This window comes from Poecilia reticulata, chromosome 22, assembly GCF_904066995.2.
Source record: "Poecilia reticulata chromosome 22, P_reticulata-male-v2, whole genome shotgun sequence".
In the NCBI taxonomy this organism is placed as follows: domain Eukaryota; kingdom Metazoa; phylum Chordata; class Actinopteri; order Cyprinodontiformes; family Poeciliidae; genus Poecilia; species Poecilia reticulata.
The window spans coordinates 24,726,087-24,747,347 of NC_088851.1; the positions used below are offsets into that span (position 1 = coordinate 24,726,087).

Below are 21,261 nucleotides of genomic sequence, written 5' to 3' on the forward strand. Positions count from 1 at the left end.
CCGACATTTCTCTGCGTTCTTGTTAAAATGCCAGTTTAAAGGCCTCAGTCCAGGCTGGAAAGCCAAACGCCTCAGGCAGAAACACTGAATCCATGTGAAATACATTTGTTTTACATTTCTGCAGCATGAAAGCCTTCTCATTTGGCAATTATCTATTTAAAACCCCAGGCATTCGCCAGCATGCTTATCTCAAGAATGCCGTTTAATTTAATGGCAGTTCTTCACACGACTCGACTCTTCATCTATCAAATACCAAACAGAGTTTATTTTTTATTATTATAGCTGATTTGAGGTGTGTGAAGCCAGAATAGATCAGTAAGGTTCAGCGTTGATGCGAATGAAGCTTTTTGTTTACTTGTTTGTACAAAAGAGAAGACAGACGTATTCCCATTCCTGTTTTCTTTAAAGATTTGTTTTTCTTTCCGCAGCAGAGAAAGTCTCTGATTATTCAGTCAGCCTGGGGAAAACCTTTTATTCATCTTTTCTGATTGAGTGGAAGCCGCTTCCCCTGAGCCGCCATATTGGTAGCTTCCTCAGCTGTTTGCATACAATGGCCATTTTTTAGACAGAGTAAAAAAAAAAGACAAGAATGTGATCGACAAGAATGTGATATTGATATAATAAAGTTGTAATAATGTGCGCATAAAAGTCAAAGTAATATAAGAATAAAGTCAAAATATTACAAGATTAAAGTTAAATGAAAATAAAGTCCTAATATTTTGAGAATAAAGTTGTAATAATCCAACCCAATCCAACTTTATTTATAAAGCACTTTAAAACAACCACAGCTGATCCAAAGTGCTGTACAGTAAAACACAACATTACAAAAATAAATAAAATAAAAAAAGAACTAAAAAATAATAATGGGAGAATAAAGTCATATCTAATCTAGCCTTTTCTGGGTTGCCAACACAGTTGAAACAATTAACTCCGTCTGTAAATTTGCTCTTACAGACGATAAAAGCAAAAAAGAGCTAGCTAGCTAGCTTGTTAGCTAGTTAGCTAGCTAACTAGCGGTAGCTGCAACCGTCTGGAGTCAGGAAATCATCTGAGGGAGAAAAAAATGTAAGTCCTGTGGTTAAAGTATTTAAGTCAAACTTTCTCTTTTTTAAATGAAAACATTTTAGGGCTTTATTTTAGACACACAAATTAACACATTTTAAGTTTGAGCAGACACCTGCTGCTAACATCCAGTTCTTACATTCAGGAGTTTTCAGGTTGAGCTGAGTTGGTTTGTAGGTTTTCACCCTTAATAATTTACTTCATGGTTTTAGAACAGAGTTTTGTATTTAGTCTGGTTTTCTTTGATTATCCAAAACATTTAACAAAAACAGAAAATAAATGTTTCTCTGCAAAAGTATAGCATCTCTTTGGTCTGATTACTGTAAATGTTACACTTTAAATAAAACAAAACTAACTTACAAGTAAAACAGGAGATTATTCAAATTAAATAATATTCCCTTAATATTGGTTCAATTGTCAGATTATTTCACTTTTAACATGACATTTTCCCCCTTTTATAAGTGAAATAATCTGAAATATTACGGATTATTGACTTGAAACAAACTCCTGTATGTTACTGGAAAGTTACTTATAAATTAGTTTTGCCTTATTTCAAATATAATAAGATATTTGCTCTAGAAATTAGACCAAAACATACTTTATATCATTTCATATTTCTTGCAGGTTATGCAAAAAACTGGAGCAAAACTAAGAATTTGTCAAAACAATAAATATTTTTACTGATTATAGCAGGAATTATCCACTTTGCTGCATAAACGTTGCTTAGTTTCACCACATTTTCCCTAATGATGGTTTGGTTTGTATATATGTTGAGGTAAAAACCTTAAATAATGAGAAAACATCTTTATTATGAGCATTTTGTGGCTTTCATCTGGGATCTTTGAAGTGGGAGAAGTTGGTCCAGAAACTTGTTTTGGTTTCTATAAACTCAGATTTGTAGTTTATGGACGGCCAGAGGGGCTCAGCGAGGGGCTCGTCTGCTTCATGAGCTGTTTAGGTGGAAGGCGAATTACGAGACACGTGGTGTGATTAATGTTTTAGTAGAAATATAACTGTGACCTGGAGCATCTGGGAAAAATTAAATACACAAACACAAAATGATAAATCAAACCTGATTAGAAGGTTACTGTTCTGACCAGTCTTATCAGGACGACTGATATATTTATTTTAAGTTGTTTATATAAAATCTGGAAGATTAAACCTTAAATTAATGACTTTTTTTTAAATCTCAGTTTCCGTTTTATTGCTGGTAGATAATAACTAATAACTTCCTCTTTTAAACTTAATTTTTACTAAACTTATTCATAAGTTAGTTATTAGAATTTGACTTATCACATTTCAGCAGGTTTTCTTTTTTTTACTACATATGCATAATTTCATTAATTCTAGAGGTTTAGTTGAACAGCTGCAGTTTTAATCTAATATCTAGAGCAGTGGTTCTTAACCTGGGTTCGATCGAACCCCAGGGGTTCGGTGAGTCGGTCTCAGGGGTTCGGCGGAGCCTCTGCTGACCGCGGAGGTAAAGACACACTTGTGTAAAGTCGTGATGATGCGGCGCTTTGCCATCACTGGCTGCAGAGGATCACAGCTCACTGATTGAAGGAGCTCCACTCTCAGCAGGGATCTGAACTTGTGTCTTTAATTACTTCAGCAAAGCTCACAGTTTTTACCAAATTCTGTAGCTTTCGGTGAACTTCTAAATCTGCTCCTTAGTCGCATCTTTTCGGGGTTGCTGCTGCCTCTAGTGGCGTGGGGGAGGTAACACAACTAATATAATTACATTACTAAATCAGAATACCGCAAAGTGTTCATTAATTTTTCGTTCTCTTAAGAATGTAGAGCTAATTAAATGATCTAAAGACCTTAAAGTGGTTCCAGTTTCTCTCGATGGCCAACCTGTTGAAACTGTGGCAGATTTTAAATACCTTGGGTCGTTCATGGACAGTCAGACCAACTTTGCTGAAAACACTGACTATATTTTGAAGAACTGTTCTCAGAGACTCTACCTTTTAAGAAGACTTAGTGATCATGGGGTGATCTAGACTCTAGTTGGGTCACCCCTATGTCTTGAATTTGGCGGGGGGGAATCATATTTTATTTATCGCTACAGAAGGGTTCAGTGAAACTTCTGTGCTCGGTACCTCAAAAAAGGTTAAGAACCACTGACCTAGGAGATGCTAAATGTTGTCAGTGAAACCAGCTGTAATTATCGCCGCTGCTCCTTTCCACTCTGATTTATCCTCTAACTTTATTTCTTTATTTGCTCCTGAGATCATTTTTAGAAGAACCGGTGAATCTTTTCCATGTGAGACACGACGGCGTCATTAGCATGTTTAAATAATGTCGGCACACTGAAAACACGTTTTATCGATCAGAAATGCAAGGCGGCTGTTAGAAATGTTAGAAACCAGATAGAAATATACAGCTGAATCGATTAATCGTAATCGATTGTTGAAATTATAGGCAACTAATTCATTGATTAATCATTAACAGGAATATACAGCCTCAATAAGGAGGCAATTGCTGAAAGAACAACCTGATCAAAGATGCAATTATGTCAAAATAGTAAAAAAAAAAATTCAAATAAAATTTTAATTTTGTATTTAAGATAAAAAAGAGCTTTGTCTGTAAATATGTTCAACCCAGAACTCCTCAAGTTATATTTTTAGCTTAATTTAATTCAATTCTGTATAAAATCTCGTATTGATAACCTTTTGCTATCTAATTACTAATCAGTTAATCCTAAATAGATAATTCTCACACTGTGCTTGAAAGATCGTTTTGCTGTCGATCCAACCGTTCAATAAAGAAAAGCTGTTTGTGCATTTTATTCAATGAAATGTTTATTTTCTTACTTAAAAGAAAGTAACATTGAGTAAAACAGTTTAAATGAAAAATCTGAACAACGTGCCAGTTCTTTTTTAAATTTGATTAATCGATTAATCGTAAATAATGTATTTATTTTCCTGGTGGTTGACACAGAGACGTCGTACTCAGAGTGAGCTGGTCGTCTGTTTGTTCGGTTTTTGTTGCTGAAGGACAATTGAATTCGGCCCTCCGTTGCGTTTCAAGCTAATGTGCGTGTTTTGCTTGTGATTCATTAAAGAGGAGCTGATAAAGGTTTCTGACAGGTCATTTTCAGATCCTAAATTCAATTTGTTGCCCTGCGAGCCCAACAGCAGTCTCCGCCGGCCGGTTTCTGCCACGGCTGCCTTTTGTGTTCGAATGGATGTAATGAGTTCGGAATGACTGAGCGAATCGAGTCGCGCCGCTCTCGCTCTAAATCATCATTTCAATTACACCCGGGGTCAGCGAATGAAAACACGGCACAGACATGCCCTGCTGCACCTCAGGTTCGTAGGAATGCATTACTGCTTGCTGCACACCTGACATTCATCATGCAGAATGTGATTTGTTGGAATGACCTGCGACCTCTGAGTGGGTTCACTGGTTGGTTTATTCTGCAGAGATTAGCGTGTGGATTTACATATATTACCCTGCCAACTGAGAGCACTTCTATAAAAACACTCATTTGTGTAAAACTGTATATAGGTTAAAAGCAGGAATCCATTTGAGTGGTATGTTGGAGACTTAGCAGACCGGCACCTACACAGAGATTTAAAAGCATTCTATGGTGAGCTCAATCTGCCTGTAAGCTAAAAAATATAACTGGGTTTACGTCCAATGTCGGGAAATTACGGCGCTCCGCTTACATTAATCCACAACATGGCGACAGCAAAAGTTTAGATAAAAACATCAGAATCAGTTGGTTGTTCAACAATAACTGAATATTTTTTAGAAAACGGCATCTTCTGTCGAGTATTCATTACCCAATCGATGTTTACATTGTCACAATAAAATACTTTTTGATTTTTGCACCTAAAACTTAACAAAATACTAAAACTACCACTATAACTAATGAAAACCAAACCAATAATAACTAATAAAATATAAGAAACTAACTGAACTAGACAAACAAAAAAATAAAACCCAGAAGTACAAATACACCAAATCCTACCAAGTATTTTGATCTAGTAGTTTCTACTACAAATATATTAGTACACTTGTAATAAGACAAAACTAATGTATAAGTAGCTTTTCAACAAATTATATGAGTTTGTTTAAAGTAAATAATTCCTTAATATTGACAAAAACATAATGGTTCCTTTGGCAGATTATTTCACTTTCAAATTCAAATTTTAAAAAATACTTTATTAATCCAAAAGGGAAATTAAATTAAATAAAATTTTTAATACATTTTTAAATAAAAATAGCTAAAAATTTCCTCATGGGAAAAATATCCAGTGGTAAATTAAATAACCAATCAATAATTTTTTTCATCAATATTAAAGAATTATTTACTTAAAACAAGAAAAGTTACTTGTAAATCATTTTTGTCTGATTTCAAGTTTAACAAGATATTTGCACTAGAGATTAAACCAAAATACTTGGTAACATTTTGTATTTTTGCTGTGTAGCTTCTGAGTAGTAAGTCAACAACAAAACAAGTTTCTTCCAGCGAATACTGCAGGAAAACCAGCTGACCAGATGTACTGGAGCGCCACCTGGGTTGCTAGGTAACAGGCTGGGCTCTGCTGGGTTGCTAGGTAACGGGCTGGGCTCTGCTGGGGTTGCTAGGTAACCATGCAGAGCTCATGGAATGTGACTCAACAACATGTTATAAGGTAAATAATCTCACTTTTTTGTCAATATTAATGAGTTGTAGCCTTAAAACAAGTTCCTATAACTTGCTGAAAAGTTACCTATGACTTAGTTTTGTCTTATTTCAAGTGCACAGAGATATTTGCAGTAGAAACTCGACCAAAAATACTTGGTGAGATTTTGTGTTTTTGCAGTGCGGGACCCATTCTGCCTTTAAAACATCACATTTCCTTTGCAGAGCATGAAAAACGCATGAGGCTAAAACTGAACATAAAAAATCCTGGTAAATCAATAACGTCGTAAAGAACATTAATCTGGTCTAAATTATTGATTTATGGACGAATGCATAACTCTGTCAAGTTTATGTTTTTCCAATTTTCCTTTTTTTTCTTTTTGCTTCTTATTCCTCACTTCTTTAAGCAGCGTGAGAATAATTTGTCGTCATTCCAGGGTGAAATTAGCAGATACTGGAACGACGCTGAAAGAGGCCGAATCTCTGCAGCGTTTCGTCCCACCAGCTTTCATCAGGACTGAATTAGATATTAAGACGCTGCTCCCCGACGTTCCCGTCGCTGCTAATCTGATTCTGAAGCCGTCTCTGGTTCAGTAATGACTCTACAGAATAATTCTGAGGCAGACATCTGATGGAAGCTTAAGAAACCAATCAGCTCATGCCGGCACGGAGGAAAACCTTTTTATCGTTCGTATTTGTCACGCAGAAAGTGTGTTAAACTGCCAGTAATGAAACATTGGGTTACAGGTTTAATCTGTCAGCTGTGCTGCTGCAAAAACAACAAAAAATTCAGACAAATGTAATAAATTTAACCTAAAATAGGCTCAGCGTTTGGTTGCTATTCCAGCCTGTAGTCTACTTATTCACAGGATCATAATAGTTTTATTTTGTTGTGACTTTCTGTCTAATCTGCTAGTTTTAATTCATGTTCAGAGTGAATATGCCAGTTTTATTAGTTATCATTAGTTAAGTATTGTGGAGTGGTTTTGGAGTTTTCCATTGTGATTTAGTTTTATTTGGTTGTGACTTTTTGTTTGTCTAATTCAGTTAATTAGTTAAATATTGTTTTGTTTTCATCAGTTTTAGTTTTTCATACTGTGTGGAAATGTGGGGGAAAACATTCAAAACAAATTTACAGCCATTATATGTCTTATAAAAAAAAATCAATCTGAATACTACATAAAGTGGGATATTGGGAACACAAACCAGCTATTTATCAAATCAAATATGGTAAATTTCTGGGACCTTATAATATTTAAAACTTCACAATTCATGTTTAAGGTCCGAAATCAGAAACTTCCACACAATATACAGGAAATGTTTGGTGACAGAGAGGGTGGCTATAATTTAAGAGGTGAAGGATATTTTAAAAAACAACGTATTAGAACAACCAGGAAGAGTTTTTGTTTATCTGTGTGTGGAGTAAATGTGTGGAATGGATTGAATGATGAGTTAAAAAATTACAAATGTAAAATAATTTAAAAAACTCATTAAAACAGAGCTTATTTCATAGCATGATATATAAGATGACTGTTTAATAGTCTATAATGTAATTGATGATTTAAATAGTTTTTAAATAATTGTACAAAATCAAACATGATGTAAAATGGAAACAAGTTGTCTCTTTTTGATGTTCTGACATAATTGACTAAACATTGACGAGTAGGAAAGGAGCAGGACATTATAAGACATTATATCTTCTACCTGCTCCTTTTCAAACAGAAAATATAAAATTTGCATGTCACATGGGCAGAATAATTAGTTCTACATTTTTATTTCTTACGTTTGTTTCATTCTATTTTATTTTGTTTTCTTTTTTCTTGATTGTCTTTTCTGTCTGTTCGAAATAAATAAAATAAATACTTTAGTTAGTTTCAGGCGCGGAACTTTAAAATGTTGTGATTATGTTTTACATGGGTTGGGTGATAAATACTCGACAGAACTTAACATTTTCTAAAAATGTTTTTCTATTTTCTATTAATGTTGAACAACTGACTCAGTATTTTTCCCCAAACTTTTCCAGTTGCCATTTTGTGAGCTGAAGCGCCGTAATTTACTGAAATGTGACGTAAACTGCTTATAAATAAAAATGTATTTCCCATCAGTTCTAACGGCTAAAATCAGATTAATAAACACAAAAATGAAGAATGTTACACTTATAATTTAAATATGATTTAGATAGTTTATTAAATGCATGATATAGTTCCAGTTAGTTATTATTTTTCCCCATTAACTGCCATTTTTATTTATTTCAGTTAACAAAAATATGCTCTCAGTTTCAGTTTTCTTTGGTTTATTCAGCTTGACCTACATTAAATCATTTTAAAAAAACAGTTCAGGAACTAAATGAGCCTTTCTGGTTTAAAGAACGAACCTCTGTTGTGTCCCAAACCAAGCAGCACTTTGTCTGCAGCCACGATAATTTGTTCTTCAAGATAACAGATTATTGGGCATAAAATTGTATTTTTGTCCCTACAAGGTGGTTTTCCAAGGAGCCATTACTCAAACCGTGACATATCTCAACACAGTGTTCGCCGTGTCCCTAATAAATTTGAGCAAACGGGATAAAAAAAGGGCAAAATAAGAAAAAATGAAAAGTATCTGAATCGTTTGACAAAACACGAGAGACCCGACATTTCAGACTAAAGTTTATGGAAATGTTTTAATATTAAATATGATATAATGTGTGATATATTATTTTGCATTTTGTCGTCATGTTTGTTAACAAACATGACAATTTATATAATTAACAAAAAATACCAATAAAAAGTTAAAAAATCAGTTTCTGTCAATTAAAAAAAACTAATAAACTAACAGAAACTGCAGGTCTGTGTCTGGTGAATTTTGGTAAATTTTACTCAAGTAAGAGCAGGAATACTTTATAATTAAATTACTAAAGAAAAGCTAAAAATACAGCATCGTAAAAATACTCATAAATTATTTTCAAAGATGTAATTAACTAGTTCCTGTTTAACTCAGCAGCTGATAGAAATTTTTTTTTAAATAAAAATAATGATTTTAGTTTTTTTATGGACCTTCTTAAAAAACGGTCGGACCTTTTGATCTAAGAGAAAACTCAGATTTTTAAGAAAACAGCAATTTTTGTTTTACAGTATAATCTCAGTCATCTTCAGATTAACTCATTAATCTGTACATTATTTGTTCAGTTTAATCTCTCGGGGTTGAGCTGTGGACGTTTGTCCAGCTCTGCTCAGCAGGGAGCCGTTGAGGCTTCAGACACGTTCACACTGCAGCCTGAAGTGACTCAATTCCGATTTTTTTTTTTTTTTTTGCCGGGGTCGTTCACACTGCCAGTAAATGCGACCTGTATGTGTTCTGCAGTGTAAACTGGCAAACGACCTGAAAGTGTCCCGCATGCGCACTAGAGGGCGCAATAGCGTCGGCGTTCTCAGTGTTCTGCCAACCGCCAGAAGAAGAAGAAGAAGAGCTCAGTGTTTGCGGAAGTAAACATGGAGGTTAACGGTGGAGCTTAGCTTATATATTTGAAGTTGTTGTCCGGCCGGAGCAGCATATTAACAACTTAATCCTCATATAATCCATCATGGTTGTTGTTTTTCTTCCCACTTGCGCGTATCAGGACGCAGAATAGTGAGATTTGTTAAGAATTAGTGACGTTCAGTTTGGATGAATGCGGCCTGGACGTTATGGTCGCATTTGAATCGGATACGTATCGGATATGGGTCGCATTCGAAAAAGAATCTGACCTGTGCTGTTCACACTGCCATGATTAGATCAGATTCAGGTCGCATTACGTCAAAAAAAATCTGAATTGGGTCACTTCAGGCTGCAGTGTGAACGCACCATGTGGCCGCCTCCATCAGCTGCTGTGATCAGAGGCCGGCCCGATCAGCCGAACGTCCCGCTGCCGTCCTGGCAGCGTTGACGTCTCCACTTGCTCAGAGGAGCCATGACGGCTCAGGCAGGCATCAGCTCTGATTCTCCGGATGACGGCGTTTTACGGGACCCGCGACAGTTTATGGTGGGTAACTTGGAGGAATGAGGTTTTATCCACAGCTTTTATGATGCAAGAAATCCTCAGGGGGACATCTGTTTTTATCTGGAAAGATGAGCAATACTCCGCCTCATTTGGAGTCAGTCGAAATAAAAAGGCCATATGTCTGAAACATAACACCTACACATGCACCTAATCACTTTAAAGGGGCAGTATCATGTATTTAGTGTCATTTTACAGCGTAATCAAGTAACTATGTTAACTTCAGTTGTTAAAAAATGTGCATTTATATCAAATATGACATAAAAGTTACGTTTGGGAGGAGCTACGCTTGGAAGGCGGAGCTAGGCCCACCAACAGCTGAACAGTTGCCATGGATTAAACTAAATGTTATTATTTTTGATTTAATGATTAATGATGCAAACATGGAAATAATTAAAATTTAGTTCATTTTATATTAATTGAAATTTAATAATAAATCTCAAATCTTCACGATAAACAACACGATAAATGCCCAGCCCTAATTCCAAGGTATTTAAAGGAGCAGCATTATGTTTTTCAGGCACATGGTGTCATTTTATAGCATAATCAAGTAAGTATGTTAACTTCAGTTGTTTATAAAAAGCTATACATTTCTAATATGACATAAAACATTGCATTTGAGGAGGAGCTACGGCTTGAAGGCGGAGCTATGTCCACCCAGCCGTTTTGCAGAGCCATATGGTTGCCATGGAGACTAAAGGATTTCTCACACATACATGAAAGGATCAAGGTAACACTGTATATTTTTGATGAGGAAATGACGTTATAACATGATGCAAAGCTAAAATAAATTAATTTTACATGATACTGCCCCTTTAACTCGACTGCAGAAGAGGTGGGTTGTTAAAGGAGAGTCTGTTCCAGTAAAAAGCTTAACCTTAATGATACTTTCTCAAATTGGTAGCTGAAAACACAAATCAAAATAAAAACCTGCCATTTTGTCTGCAGAAACTATCAGCTTTTGATTTCTCTGTTAGTCGGGCGTTAAAGGATCAATTTTCCTCTCTAATCCTGACAGATTGCTTCGTTTAGACGTCATCATTAAGCTGCCACAAACCAGGCAGCGAAGCCGCCTAGACGCCCCGGGAAACCCCGAAATCAATCTGCTGCACCTGCTGGGGAATACTGTAAAGTGAGTTTGTTCTGCGTTGTTTTTACTTACTGCTGCCAATTCAGGTCTGAAAGTCCCAGAGAGGAAATAACGTCACAAAAAACAGGATTAAATACGGATTTCAAGCCTGGAAGCTGGAAAATGGCGACTGGCATCGACTTATTTCAAATAAACTGAGCTAGAAATCAAAAACACTAAATCTTACCAAGGATTTTTTTGTTTCCTTGGTAAGTGTACAGATGTCTTAGTACACTTTAAATAAGTCAAAACAAAATATAGGAGTTTGTTTTAAGTGATTCATTATTGAATGTAAATAAAAAGTACTAGATCCACTTTGAGATGATTTCTCTTATGACAAAATATTTTCTTCTTTTACTTTTGAGTAATTTTATTATGAAGTATTTCTGCTGGAGTAACATTTCTGGATTTTCTACACACCAAATGAAAATAAAACATGTTTTAACCAAACATTCACCAGACACAGACCTGCAGAACAGAAATTTTGTTCATAAGTTTTTCATCAAAACAAACTGATCTGGAAACATTTTATTTTTCATTACTTCTATGAATTATTCTCATTTTCATCCTTAAAATGCCAAAATTTCCACTTAAATTTACATTGAAGAATGTAAAATGAGTTTAATTTTTTAAAAATATTTAATTGATTGATCATTTGATCAGTTACTCGGTACTTCAATTGACTTTTTACCAAATACTTTTTTACTCTTGACAAACTTCTTGGACAGCTTTTACCTTTACTTAAGTAAAAATATGTTTAACTTGCGCTCCTCTTACTTTCTTGAGAATAATTTTTGACATCTTTGGTAACATCTAATTAGATTTTCATTCAAATTTGCAATTTTGTCAAAATGTATTCTTGGGCCGCACAAAATCAATTTAGGGTCCGCAAATGGACCCCGCCCCCCACTTTGAACACCTTCTTGCTTTTAGGCCAACCTTGATTCCGACGGAGCAGAAAGTATTAACGATATCTGAGCTTCAACAAAGCCATTTAGTTCTCTGAATCTGTAATTTCAGTTTTTTAAAGGTGTGATTAATAGGATGTAATTGGTCGGTAATAACTTGAGAGTCTGTCCTAATTACAGCTGGAAGCCATCCAGTCCGTCCCAAGAGATTCACACGCCGAAGAAATTCAAATTAACATCGAGCCGTCCTGCAGAGATATCCAATAACCACGGTCTGCAGAGTGCAAATACTTCCAACACATAAATTCATATTCAATGGAGAGCTGCTACGGTTATTTAAATACTTACTGCTGTCAGAAGGTCAATTGCGGAAAGGATTTTGATTTATTTGTGGTGTTGAATAATTCTAGATACTGTAGTGGACCCACTGAACCAAGGTTTGGTTCTGTTTTATAAGATTTTAGAAAAATCACTACTGAAGTAGCGGCGAGCGGCGCTGTACGTCTGACATGAAAGCACGATGCTGCCCTCTGCTGGTGGGAAGGAGAAATTACACGAGACGGATTTTAGCAACATGGCGATCAGACACTTCTCTCCAGAAATAAGAGCGAATTATCGCCATTGTACACAGAAAAATGAGACCATATTCACCAGGAAACTGTCACTTTCAGGTCAATCTCTTTACATTTCTGAGCTCAGGAAATTTAATATTTAATTTTTGACATTTTTCAAAAATAATTTTTAAAAAACCCTCTTTAAGCCAAAAACAAAGCTGTTTCTCTAGAATATTTCAGACTTTTCCCAAGAAAAATAATGTTTGTTCCGATAAACTTCTGAGAACATTTCTGTTGCTGCCCTCTCCTGATACAAAATGAGAGTTGCACGTCGAGACGGATTTTAGGAACAACCACCTCTAAAATAAAAACTAGACTCCATTAGAGCCATTGCAGATAAAATAATTATAACATTTCTAATACGTTTTGAAGTTAAAAACTCCTGGAAAACATGGAAATTTCATGAGCTCTAAAAGCTGAAATTTTGCTAGAAAAACTCAGAAATTCAATTTCAGAAATTTTCAGAGTTGCAAGTTTAAAATTTTCCTCTTGATCTCAGAAGCTGCCGTGTCATTTCCAGTAAATTTGAGATTAATCTAAAAATTTCTGAGCATTTCCCTCACAATCTGACATTTAGATCTCAGAAAATGTTATTTGTAGTAAATTTCTAAATGTTTTTGGCATAAATTAACCCCCTTCTCCAATGGCCCTAATAAATCGCTGGACTTATAAATACATATTATATATGAAACCTGTAAAACAGATAAAGCAGATATCAGATAAAATGTTTGGATGAGTGAATCTGGAAAATAAAATATTTTTCAGAGGTAGAAATAAAACTAAACATCCAGCACTTTATGATTTTACCAACACTGTGGTAAAAAAGACACTAACAGTGAAAAATATGACCAGAAGCATTTTGTAAACATTTACTTAAATTTTTATTAGCCACTGAAAGCCAGTTTAGACGAGAACGCCGTATTGTTTCAGAACGTCTGTGTACTTTGCGATCTTGCTCTCGACGTTTTTCTCCGCCAGCTTGGTCAGCTTGATCTGCGTCTTTTTCTTTTGGTAGCGGAGCTTCCCCTTCTCCTTCCTCTTCTCCTCCAGGGTGGCCGTGATGGCCTGGTACTTCCAGCCGACCTCGTGGGCCAGGCGGCCCAGGAGGGCAAACTGAGGGGGAAAAGACATGAAATAAGCACTAAAATTTAGCTAAAAAACATGAAAAAGCTCATTAAATTCAACATACTAGCTTAAAAAAAACATGGAAAACATCAAATTAATTTAACACTTTAAATTAAAAAAACAAATCATTAAAAGTAACATTTAGATTTAAAATCATGAAAAACGATGAAATGTAACATTATAGCTTAAACATTAAAGACAGAAAATATTAAATTTAACACTTTAGGCCTTAAAAACAGAAAAATCTAATTAAATTATACAATTTAAATAAAAAAAACTTAAATTTAGCATTTTAGCTTAAAGCAAATGTATTCACCTTACGACTCGGCTTCAGACGCACGATTTTAAGAGCAGCTGGGACGACCATGCGCTTCCTCTGCAAAACAAAACCCAAAGTTAACGGAAGAAAAACTCATTTTCCATCCATTTATTCCTAGATTTAAATGTCTCAGGGATTTTTTTTTCTCTCTCTCATCTGAAGCTCAGCTAAGGGAGTTAAGAATAAACATCATCACAGACGAAAAACCTCAAATAAAAGTCAGATTGAAGCATTTCCCCCACCTTGTCGTATGGCGGCGGGATGCCGTCAAACACCTTCAGCCTCTCCAGAGCCGCCTGGCCTCGCTTGGTTTTATGAGGCAGCATTCCTAAACACAACAACATTATTCTTTAAAAAGATAAACCTTTTAACATCAAAGCGCACAGGCAACATTATCTGCATTTATATTAAAAATATATCTTCATAAGATTAAATTTTCCATTAAATTTACTTCCTGTCTTCTTTGGCGTTTGCGCCAGTAGTAACATCCCAACTCATGTGATCAAAAACATTTTTTCAGATTGCCGTGTTTCCATTAAGATAATTTATCTTCAAAGTGTCAAACTGATCAATTACACAATGAACGGAAACGCAGCTGGTGATGCTCAACTCAGCAGTCAGATCTGATGTTTGGCTCATCAACCGAGGATCAGATTCGGGATAAAAAGCTTCATCACTGTTGAGCAACGCCAAACGTATCACAGTTTTTCATTAAAGTCTCTTTCTTACCTCTAACAGTCCTCCAGAAGATCCTGCTAGGAGCTCTGAAGTGATAAGGACCACGAGACGGATTGGTGTTCATCCTCTTACGCAGGAAAGCCAAATACTTCACTGTTGGACAATAAACATCTGGTCACACCTCAAATCAACCAAACAACAACTAGAGCTGCTGCTGCTGCGCTCATGTCTCAGATGGTAGTGCATGTAAAGTATTCTCATGGTCAATGAAACTCGAACAACATTGGGTAAAACATCACAGACGAGCAATTCCAATAAAAACCCTGAAAATTCAGACTGAACTCACGTTTGTTACGGTAGAAGTTGCCAGAGATGTTGATGCCCTCGCATCTCACCACCACCACTTTGTGTCCTGACGAAGCAACACAAATACGAGTTAAAGATTAAGTCACATTTGATTGCCTAGGTGGGAAAATATCAAATTAAATCGTACCTAAGAGGACCTGTTTAGCCACAATGGCAGCAAGTCGGCCCAGTAAATGGCCTCTGCCATCAAGTAGCAGAACCTGTCAGAGAAAACACAAAAATAAAGATTTTTCATTATTTAGATGCATTTTGCTTCATTAAAACGGATGAAATCCAGTTATTTTTCACACATTAAATCCAAGTGTTGGAGAAAGGACACATGGAAAAAATGCTGGTATTTTTGGTATCACACTTTGCTACCCACTTAGGATTAAAGAAAAAGGAAATCATGCTGATTTATCCACAATTTAAAAGTTTAAATTCTTAATAAAACCAAAGCCTGGGCTGTAATAACAAAATCTTTAACATGAAAACGTAAGGGGAATAAACTGAGTAACATCCCTAAATCTTAAAAAGTATTTGTGAAACAAAACCCATGATGCAACAACCATCACAAAATTTAGATTTAAATCTGAATGTCCTTTGTTTCAGAACCAGAACCTTCAGTCCCGTTTTTAACTTTAAAAATATAACTTGCACACCCTAAATTACGTTTGTGGTTTAGCGTCAAAGCTAGGAAAATTGAGACTAGTTTAAACCGCAGCAGTTTTTATTTTAAACATGCAACTATGCTTTTCATTACTACACAATACTGTTTTAATGTTGAATCGTTTGTAAAACTTCGTCATAGTTGCTACGGAGTCGGTAAAGGAGCATTGCGAGCGGCTAAGCTAACGTTAGCATCAACCACACAACACGATGGAGTCGTTTCAGAGGAGAAGCGTTGAAACCTGCTATAACTGTCTAAGTCTATTTAATTACATTAAGCTTAAAAGACCGCTTCCCAATACAACAGAAACAGTTCGGATAGTGAAGCTGAACGTGTGGTAAAGGGAAGCTGCCATGATGGAAGGCATGTTCACAGAGCTACGGCCAACCGCCTGTCATTACCCTAAAAATGCTGCGTCTCATAGAAAACTGAGAATTAAAGAGGCATTATATCGATAGAATATGATTATTTTCAGCATATTTGCTATGACGGGCTGACAAAAGACGACTCAAAAGTTAAAATAGCAAAGTAAATAGCTCCGCAGCGATTGCTCACCTTATTGAACCGGTCCGCCATGATGTGCGAAAAGAAAGAAGAACGGGGCTGCTCGCGGTAAAAGGCAGGGGCAGCCGGAAGTGACGAAACTTAGACTTCTCCGTTATGTACGTCTTGCTATAGCGCCATCTATGTATGGAGGAGGCTGTTTTATTTAAATGCAATTTTCTACGTTATTATTTTTTTAATTTGTATTAATAATAATAATTGTTATTGTTAGTAATAATAACAATATCGAAAATTAAATAATTATTATTCCACCTTTACACGTGTTTCTGGTTGGAAATTTGACAGTAAAACATTAATATTGCCTCCAGTCAGGGAAAAAACTATGTTGACAAAAATAAACGATTCATTTTAATCTAGAACTGCCAGTGATATTAAGAATTTGAAAACGACAGCCATTGCTTTTCTCTTTTAGTTTTGATTGCCATTGTACAGAAATATTTTTAGATCTCCACATAATTTGCAAACATGCATTTCTAACACACTGGTGACCCTTTCTGCATGCAAACTGCAGAAAGTTTCAGCTTAGAAGGTATTTTGTGACGTTTTAAAGTCAGACTTTGTGCTTTAACATTCTGTATTTAATTAAGTTTTCTGTTAAAAGCATCATGTCACTGCAGCGGTTACGTAATCGTCTTCCAGTATCTCTAGGTAACATTGGTTTAAGTCATATTACTTTGCATAAAATTAACTATTGAAAGCATTTTACAGCTTTTTTTTGTCTTCATAGAATAAGAATCTAAATGTTTGGATGATTTTAATTTGTAACCACCTTGGTATACCAGAGCAGTCCCAGAGTCCCAATACGTTGAAATAAAACAAAGAAAACCAGCTTTAAGTGTTTCAAACTTGCAGTTTAATGCACAATTTTATTTATTTAAACGATGCAAAAAGCTCATGTTGACAAACACAGTTTTAACTGTACTTCATGACAGTTTGTGATCTGAAACATAAAATGCACTGATCAGAAATTGCAATGTTGTTACTACAGCAATCAACCAAAACATCAGTAGATGAGGAGATTTAATAACTTTCAGTCAACAGCAACTTCCACACATTCATGTCCTGCCTGGTAAATGCATGCAGCAACAGGTGTTATGAATAAAGGCAAAGGAAAATAAATGTAATTTTTTTGGACTGCTCCACTTAGTCGTCATGCTTCAGCTTCCTGATCTTTCCCTTGTGGCGATCAATCTCTCGCTGCAGGCGCTCGATCTCCTTCTTGTGGTGATCGATTTCTTCCAGGTGATGCTGCTTCAGGGCCGCCAGCTGCTCCTGCTCTTTCCGCCTTTTGTGCCGTTCCACAGACAAACATAAAAAAATAAATAAAAAGGAAGGGAGGAAAGTAAATGTCAGATTTTTAATAATTAATCCACCACATTAGATGTGTTTCCAGCAGCCATAAAATTGTGCAAACTGAATTTACGTAAATAAATCTACTCAATGAAAACACACCAATTTTGAAAAAGAAGTTTTTCGACTAGCATGAGGTGGTTTCTCATCCATGATAAAATAACCTGCTGGAAATTTAAATTACAAAAATAAATCTGCTCAATGGAAACATGGCAATTTTGGAAATAATCTCACTGTTTTTGCTAAAAAAAAAAAAAAAGTTTTGCACTAAGATGAAATTTTTTTTGGGCCAAATTAAAATAAAATCTGTTTTCATTAATCATAAAATTGGGAAATTTAAATTATGAAAACAAATTTGCTTAAGGGAAACACTTCAATTTAAAAAAAAACATTTAATTTTTCATTTTAAAGTTTTTCAATAGGATAAGGGTTTTTCAGCCACTGAAAACGTAAAAGCTGTGTTTCCATTAAGCATAAAATTGCACAATTTTAAATTACAAAAATAATTTTGCTTAATTGAAACACATAAATGTCAGAGAAAAAAAGAACAAACAAATTTTTTTTGCTAAAAACAAATTCCGCCAAGATGAGGTGTTGTTTCGGTCATATTAAAATAAGATCCACACGCCGTCAAAGTGTGCAAATTGAAATTACGAAAATAAATGTTTTATGAAAACATGGCAATAAAAAAAACGTAAAATTTTTGATAAAAAAAAAAGTTTTTGTGCTAAGATGAAGTGGTATGAAAATACGGCCAGTATTTCGCATCACAAGGGTCATGTGATCAACTATCGAACGTTACTACTGGCGAAAACCACAAAGACGACGACAGGAATTGGTAGATGGATGATGTTTTTATTCCGGCTGCCACAGCATCACACATGTGTCATTCTAAGGCGTTGAATCCATCAGTCTTCTATAAAATGGCCGACTATAACAATACTTCGACATATGATGGATGATTAGCGCTAGCATGAATATTGTCTCATGTAACTGTTTACATCCGTCGCTCCCATAATTTTTAGGATTATCGCGTGAACAAGCGTAGTCCCGTGTGATTTCAGTTTCATCTCTTATTAAACTGAATCACCGCAATAGCAAAGCTGTGTTTTCTGGAAATTAGCAGAGTTAGTTTTAGTAACAAATATTTTGTAACGCTGCTACTGTTGGTTTAAATATATATAAATAAAAAAACGTACTTGAAATACATTTCCTCCTCAGCAGCTTGCTTCTTCCCCATGGCGCCGCCCGCCTCCCTGATGGAGCCGCCGCCGCCTCCGCCTTTTCCCGCACCTTTTCCCAGCTCACCCAGCTGCAACAGGTGGGACAGAGATTCAAAGAAAAAGACTGAACTGAGTCCTGAGGGGAAAACTGCTTATTATTAATACAAATATAATCATAAGCAACATATTATATACAAAATGCAATATTATAAGTAATTTAAATATGACCTAAAAAGGCGTTTGCTTTATTGGCGTATTTTGATCTTCTGTTTTAAGATCATTTTTAGAGTTTTAAGTGATAAATATCCAAATGTAAAGGTCAGAAAATGCATGTTCTACTTTCTAGCAACTCTTGGTTAAGTTAAAAGGTTTTATCACGTTACTGTGGACATATAAAAATTACAGATTTTTTTAAATTTTAGTTTTCTGTTGCATGTAAATCAGAAATTAACACACCCAGGTTTGATTAATGTCTAAACTGTAGAAAACAGCATGTTTGACAGCATGAAATAGGCGAAAATATCTAAAAAAAAAAATCCAATTCATTCAGCTTGAATGGCTCCTTCCTTTTTATTCACCATGAATAATTTAAATCATCATTTTAAAACTTCAATTTGCATTTAGTAAGGTAATTTTTCACTGACATGAAAATATTTGAGTGTTAAAAATGAAACAAACCAGATTTTTTATATATATATGGAACAAAAAAGAGTTATAAACAATGACATGAATTAGAAATGCACAGTTAATAGAAGTAACACTGGCTTGAAATATTAAAGAAATACCAGTTAAACAAATGAATACACGCTAAAATACTTATAATGATTTAAAAGTAAATTCACAAATAATAACATGCATTGAATATATAAAAAATTAAAAAAATTTAAACAAATTATTTTTCAAAATGCTATAAAAATTATTTAATAATCCCTGATGGAAATTAAAATCTTTGTAACGCTTAATTTCCTTCAAAGTGTTGTTGATGCTTCTGCAGCAGTCTCTGTTGCAGCATTTCTGAATAAGCTTCTGACTGAAGACAGTCTGTGGCTCAGTGATGTCTGTGATTTCACAGCAACAAGTAAATTAAGTACAGGAAATAAAATTTTAATTAAACAAAACTGAAACTGCAGTAAAAACAAACAAAAAAATACAACTCCTATCACAAACTTCAGTTAGTTTCAAATAATCTTAACTATGAAAAGCCAAACAAAGAGGATATGTCTCAAGTTTGCTGCTTTCAAACTTGAAAATGCAGGAAGTGATGCTTTGCTATGAGTTTTTATTTTTTTACTTCTGGTTTTATATGAAAAACTTCTGAGTAGAAATAGAAGGACTGCATCTAAATATTAATGATAAGTTATACAGTAACAACACAACTGAGTCAGCTCAACTTCGAAGGTCAAAATCAGGTTTAGAAATAATCAAAAATAATAAAATACTGATGTGTTTTACTGTGTAACCTGAGCAAAAACGATCACAATAGGTAAAAACAATTCACAGATCCTCCGTTATGACGCAGCTGGTAATTGATACACCTTTTACAGGTCAGATTTAACCAGACACATTTTACCCAAATCACTAATATAGTCTAGAAACCATTACTGGCCATTTTAAACCGATGTTATTCCAATCATGTTAGGTTTTAGTTAGCTAAAAACATGTTGAATGACAGGGTTGCGGTCTGGTTTTCAAAGCAGCCAGGAGGAAAAAGACGTTTATTACCTGATCGGAGGACATTCTCAGCTGGGATGTGACAAAACTCCTGATGTTTAACCTCAACAGCCTCGCCATGTTTGACCGTCAGGCACAAAAACAACGCTGACACTGACGGTTTGCCCTTGTCCACAGAAACCAGCCAGTGGACCGTACCATTAGCAGCGAAACGGAGGGGCGAGTCCGCCTGCTCTTTTGGTCTAAACTCTGTAGAAAAGAATCATTTTTATGTCGAATGGCGAAAACATATTAAAACGTTCAAAAGTGACTTTGTAAAACTTTAGTTTGTAGAAATAAACGTAGTTTAGTGTGAAATAGCTCTACCTACGTAATGGTACGTCCCCCAGCGTAACATCTTACGTGATTTACGTATCTGTCGACCCCACGTTGATACGGGTCGTTTTCGCTTTCAAGGTAAAATCTTCAAATTTACTTTTTCCTGGAAATGGATCAAATATAGAATTTCAAAAGGGAATAAAAAAGTTAAACATTTTAGAAATAATATTCTTCTTAAATAGCAAATTTTACATTTATAAATGCCGTGTTACAAAAAGCATTGCATAATGTTTTTGTAAATCTTTTTTTTTTAAATATGAACAGGTCCTGTCAAACTTTTCAAAATTATATCATAATTTAATTAGCTATAAACAAGATTTTATTTTTATTGGTGCTTTTAATTTTTTTAGTTTTTAATTTTTCCGTGGTTTCATTTCTTTAATATTCTGCTGTTAATAGTTGTTATACCAACATGTAATACTTTTGCTAAGTGTTTTAAGGAGAAATATTTAAAATATATTATGAAAGAATATTAAACATGAAATGGTCATTTTTATACATTTTATTTTATACATGTTTTAATTCACTCTGAATGAAAAATTGTCAGAATTAACAGAAATTATATTAAAAACAT

At 34.9% G+C, this 21,261-nt stretch overlaps 2 protein-coding genes, 1 long non-coding RNA gene and 2 other non-coding genes across 5 annotated transcripts; 1 reads left to right on the forward strand and 4 right to left on the reverse strand.

Moving 5' to 3' along the window:
- Nucleotides 1-928: 928 nt before the first annotated feature.
- Nucleotides 929-10,972, forward strand: LOC108165832 (uncharacterized). Its single transcript, XR_001776148.2, has 3 exons — nucleotides 929-1,065; nucleotides 9,503-9,698; nucleotides 10,732-10,972. It is a non-coding gene; the product is annotated as an uncharacterized LOC108165832 (long non-coding RNA).
- Nucleotides 10,973-13,221: 2,249 nt separating this feature from the next.
- On the reverse strand, nucleotides 13,222-16,141 carry rpl13a (ribosomal protein L13a). Its single transcript, XM_008399906.3, has 7 exons — nucleotides 16,057-16,141; nucleotides 14,980-15,052; nucleotides 14,833-14,898; nucleotides 14,538-14,639; nucleotides 14,051-14,136; nucleotides 13,806-13,865; nucleotides 13,222-13,477 (listed from the first exon to the last, which is right to left on the reverse strand). The coding sequence occupies exons 1-7, from the start codon at nucleotides 16,075-16,077 to the stop codon at nucleotides 13,268-13,270; spliced, it is 618 nt and encodes a 205-aa protein (XP_008398128.1). The 5' UTR covers nucleotides 16,078-16,141; the 3' UTR covers nucleotides 13,222-13,267.
- LOC145550106 (small nucleolar RNA SNORD50) lies at nucleotides 14,416-14,490 on the reverse strand. The gene has a single exon (XR_014085955.1). It is a non-coding gene; the product is annotated as a small nucleolar RNA SNORD50 (small nucleolar RNA).
- Nucleotides 14,711-14,792, reverse strand: LOC145550123 (small nucleolar RNA Z195/SNORD33/SNORD32 family). Its single transcript, XR_014085972.1, has one exon. It is a non-coding gene; the product is annotated as a small nucleolar RNA Z195/SNORD33/SNORD32 family (small nucleolar RNA).
- A 754-nt stretch (nucleotides 16,142-16,895) lies between the features above and the next one.
- atp5if1b (ATP synthase inhibitory factor subunit 1b) lies at nucleotides 16,896-20,513 on the reverse strand. The gene is made up of 3 exons (XM_008399905.3): nucleotides 20,361-20,513; nucleotides 18,615-18,727; nucleotides 16,896-17,350 (listed from the first exon to the last, which is right to left on the reverse strand). Exons 1-3 carry the CDS (start codon nucleotides 20,427-20,429, stop codon nucleotides 17,209-17,211), a joined length of 324 nt encoding a protein of 107 aa, XP_008398127.1. The 5' UTR covers nucleotides 20,430-20,513; the 3' UTR covers nucleotides 16,896-17,208.
- Nucleotides 20,514-21,261: the final 748 nt, after the last annotated feature.

Coding starts and splice junctions, on each gene's coding strand:
- rpl13a (XM_008399906.3), bottom strand. CDS start 16,077: ATGGCGGACCGGTTCAATAAG. Junction 14,899..14,979: donor GGCTAAACAGGTCCTCTTAG/GTACGATTTAAT, acceptor TTGCTTCGTCAG/GACACAAAGTGGTGGTGGTG. Junction 14,137..14,537: donor CTTCTGGAGGACTGTTAGAG/GTAAGAAAGAGA, acceptor TGTTGTGTTTAG/GAATGCTGCCTCATAAAACC.
- atp5if1b (XM_008399905.3), bottom strand. CDS start 20,429: ATGGCGAGGCTGTTGAGGTTAAACATCAGGAGTTTTGTCACATCCCAG. Junction 18,728..20,360: donor TGAGAATGTCCTCCGATCAG/GTAATAAACGTC, acceptor CACCTGTTGCAG/CTGGGTGAGCTGGGAAAAGG. Junction 17,351..18,614: donor GAGGAGGAAATGTATTTCAA/GTACGTTTTTTT, acceptor ACGGCACAAAAG/GCGGAAAGAGCAGGAGCAGC.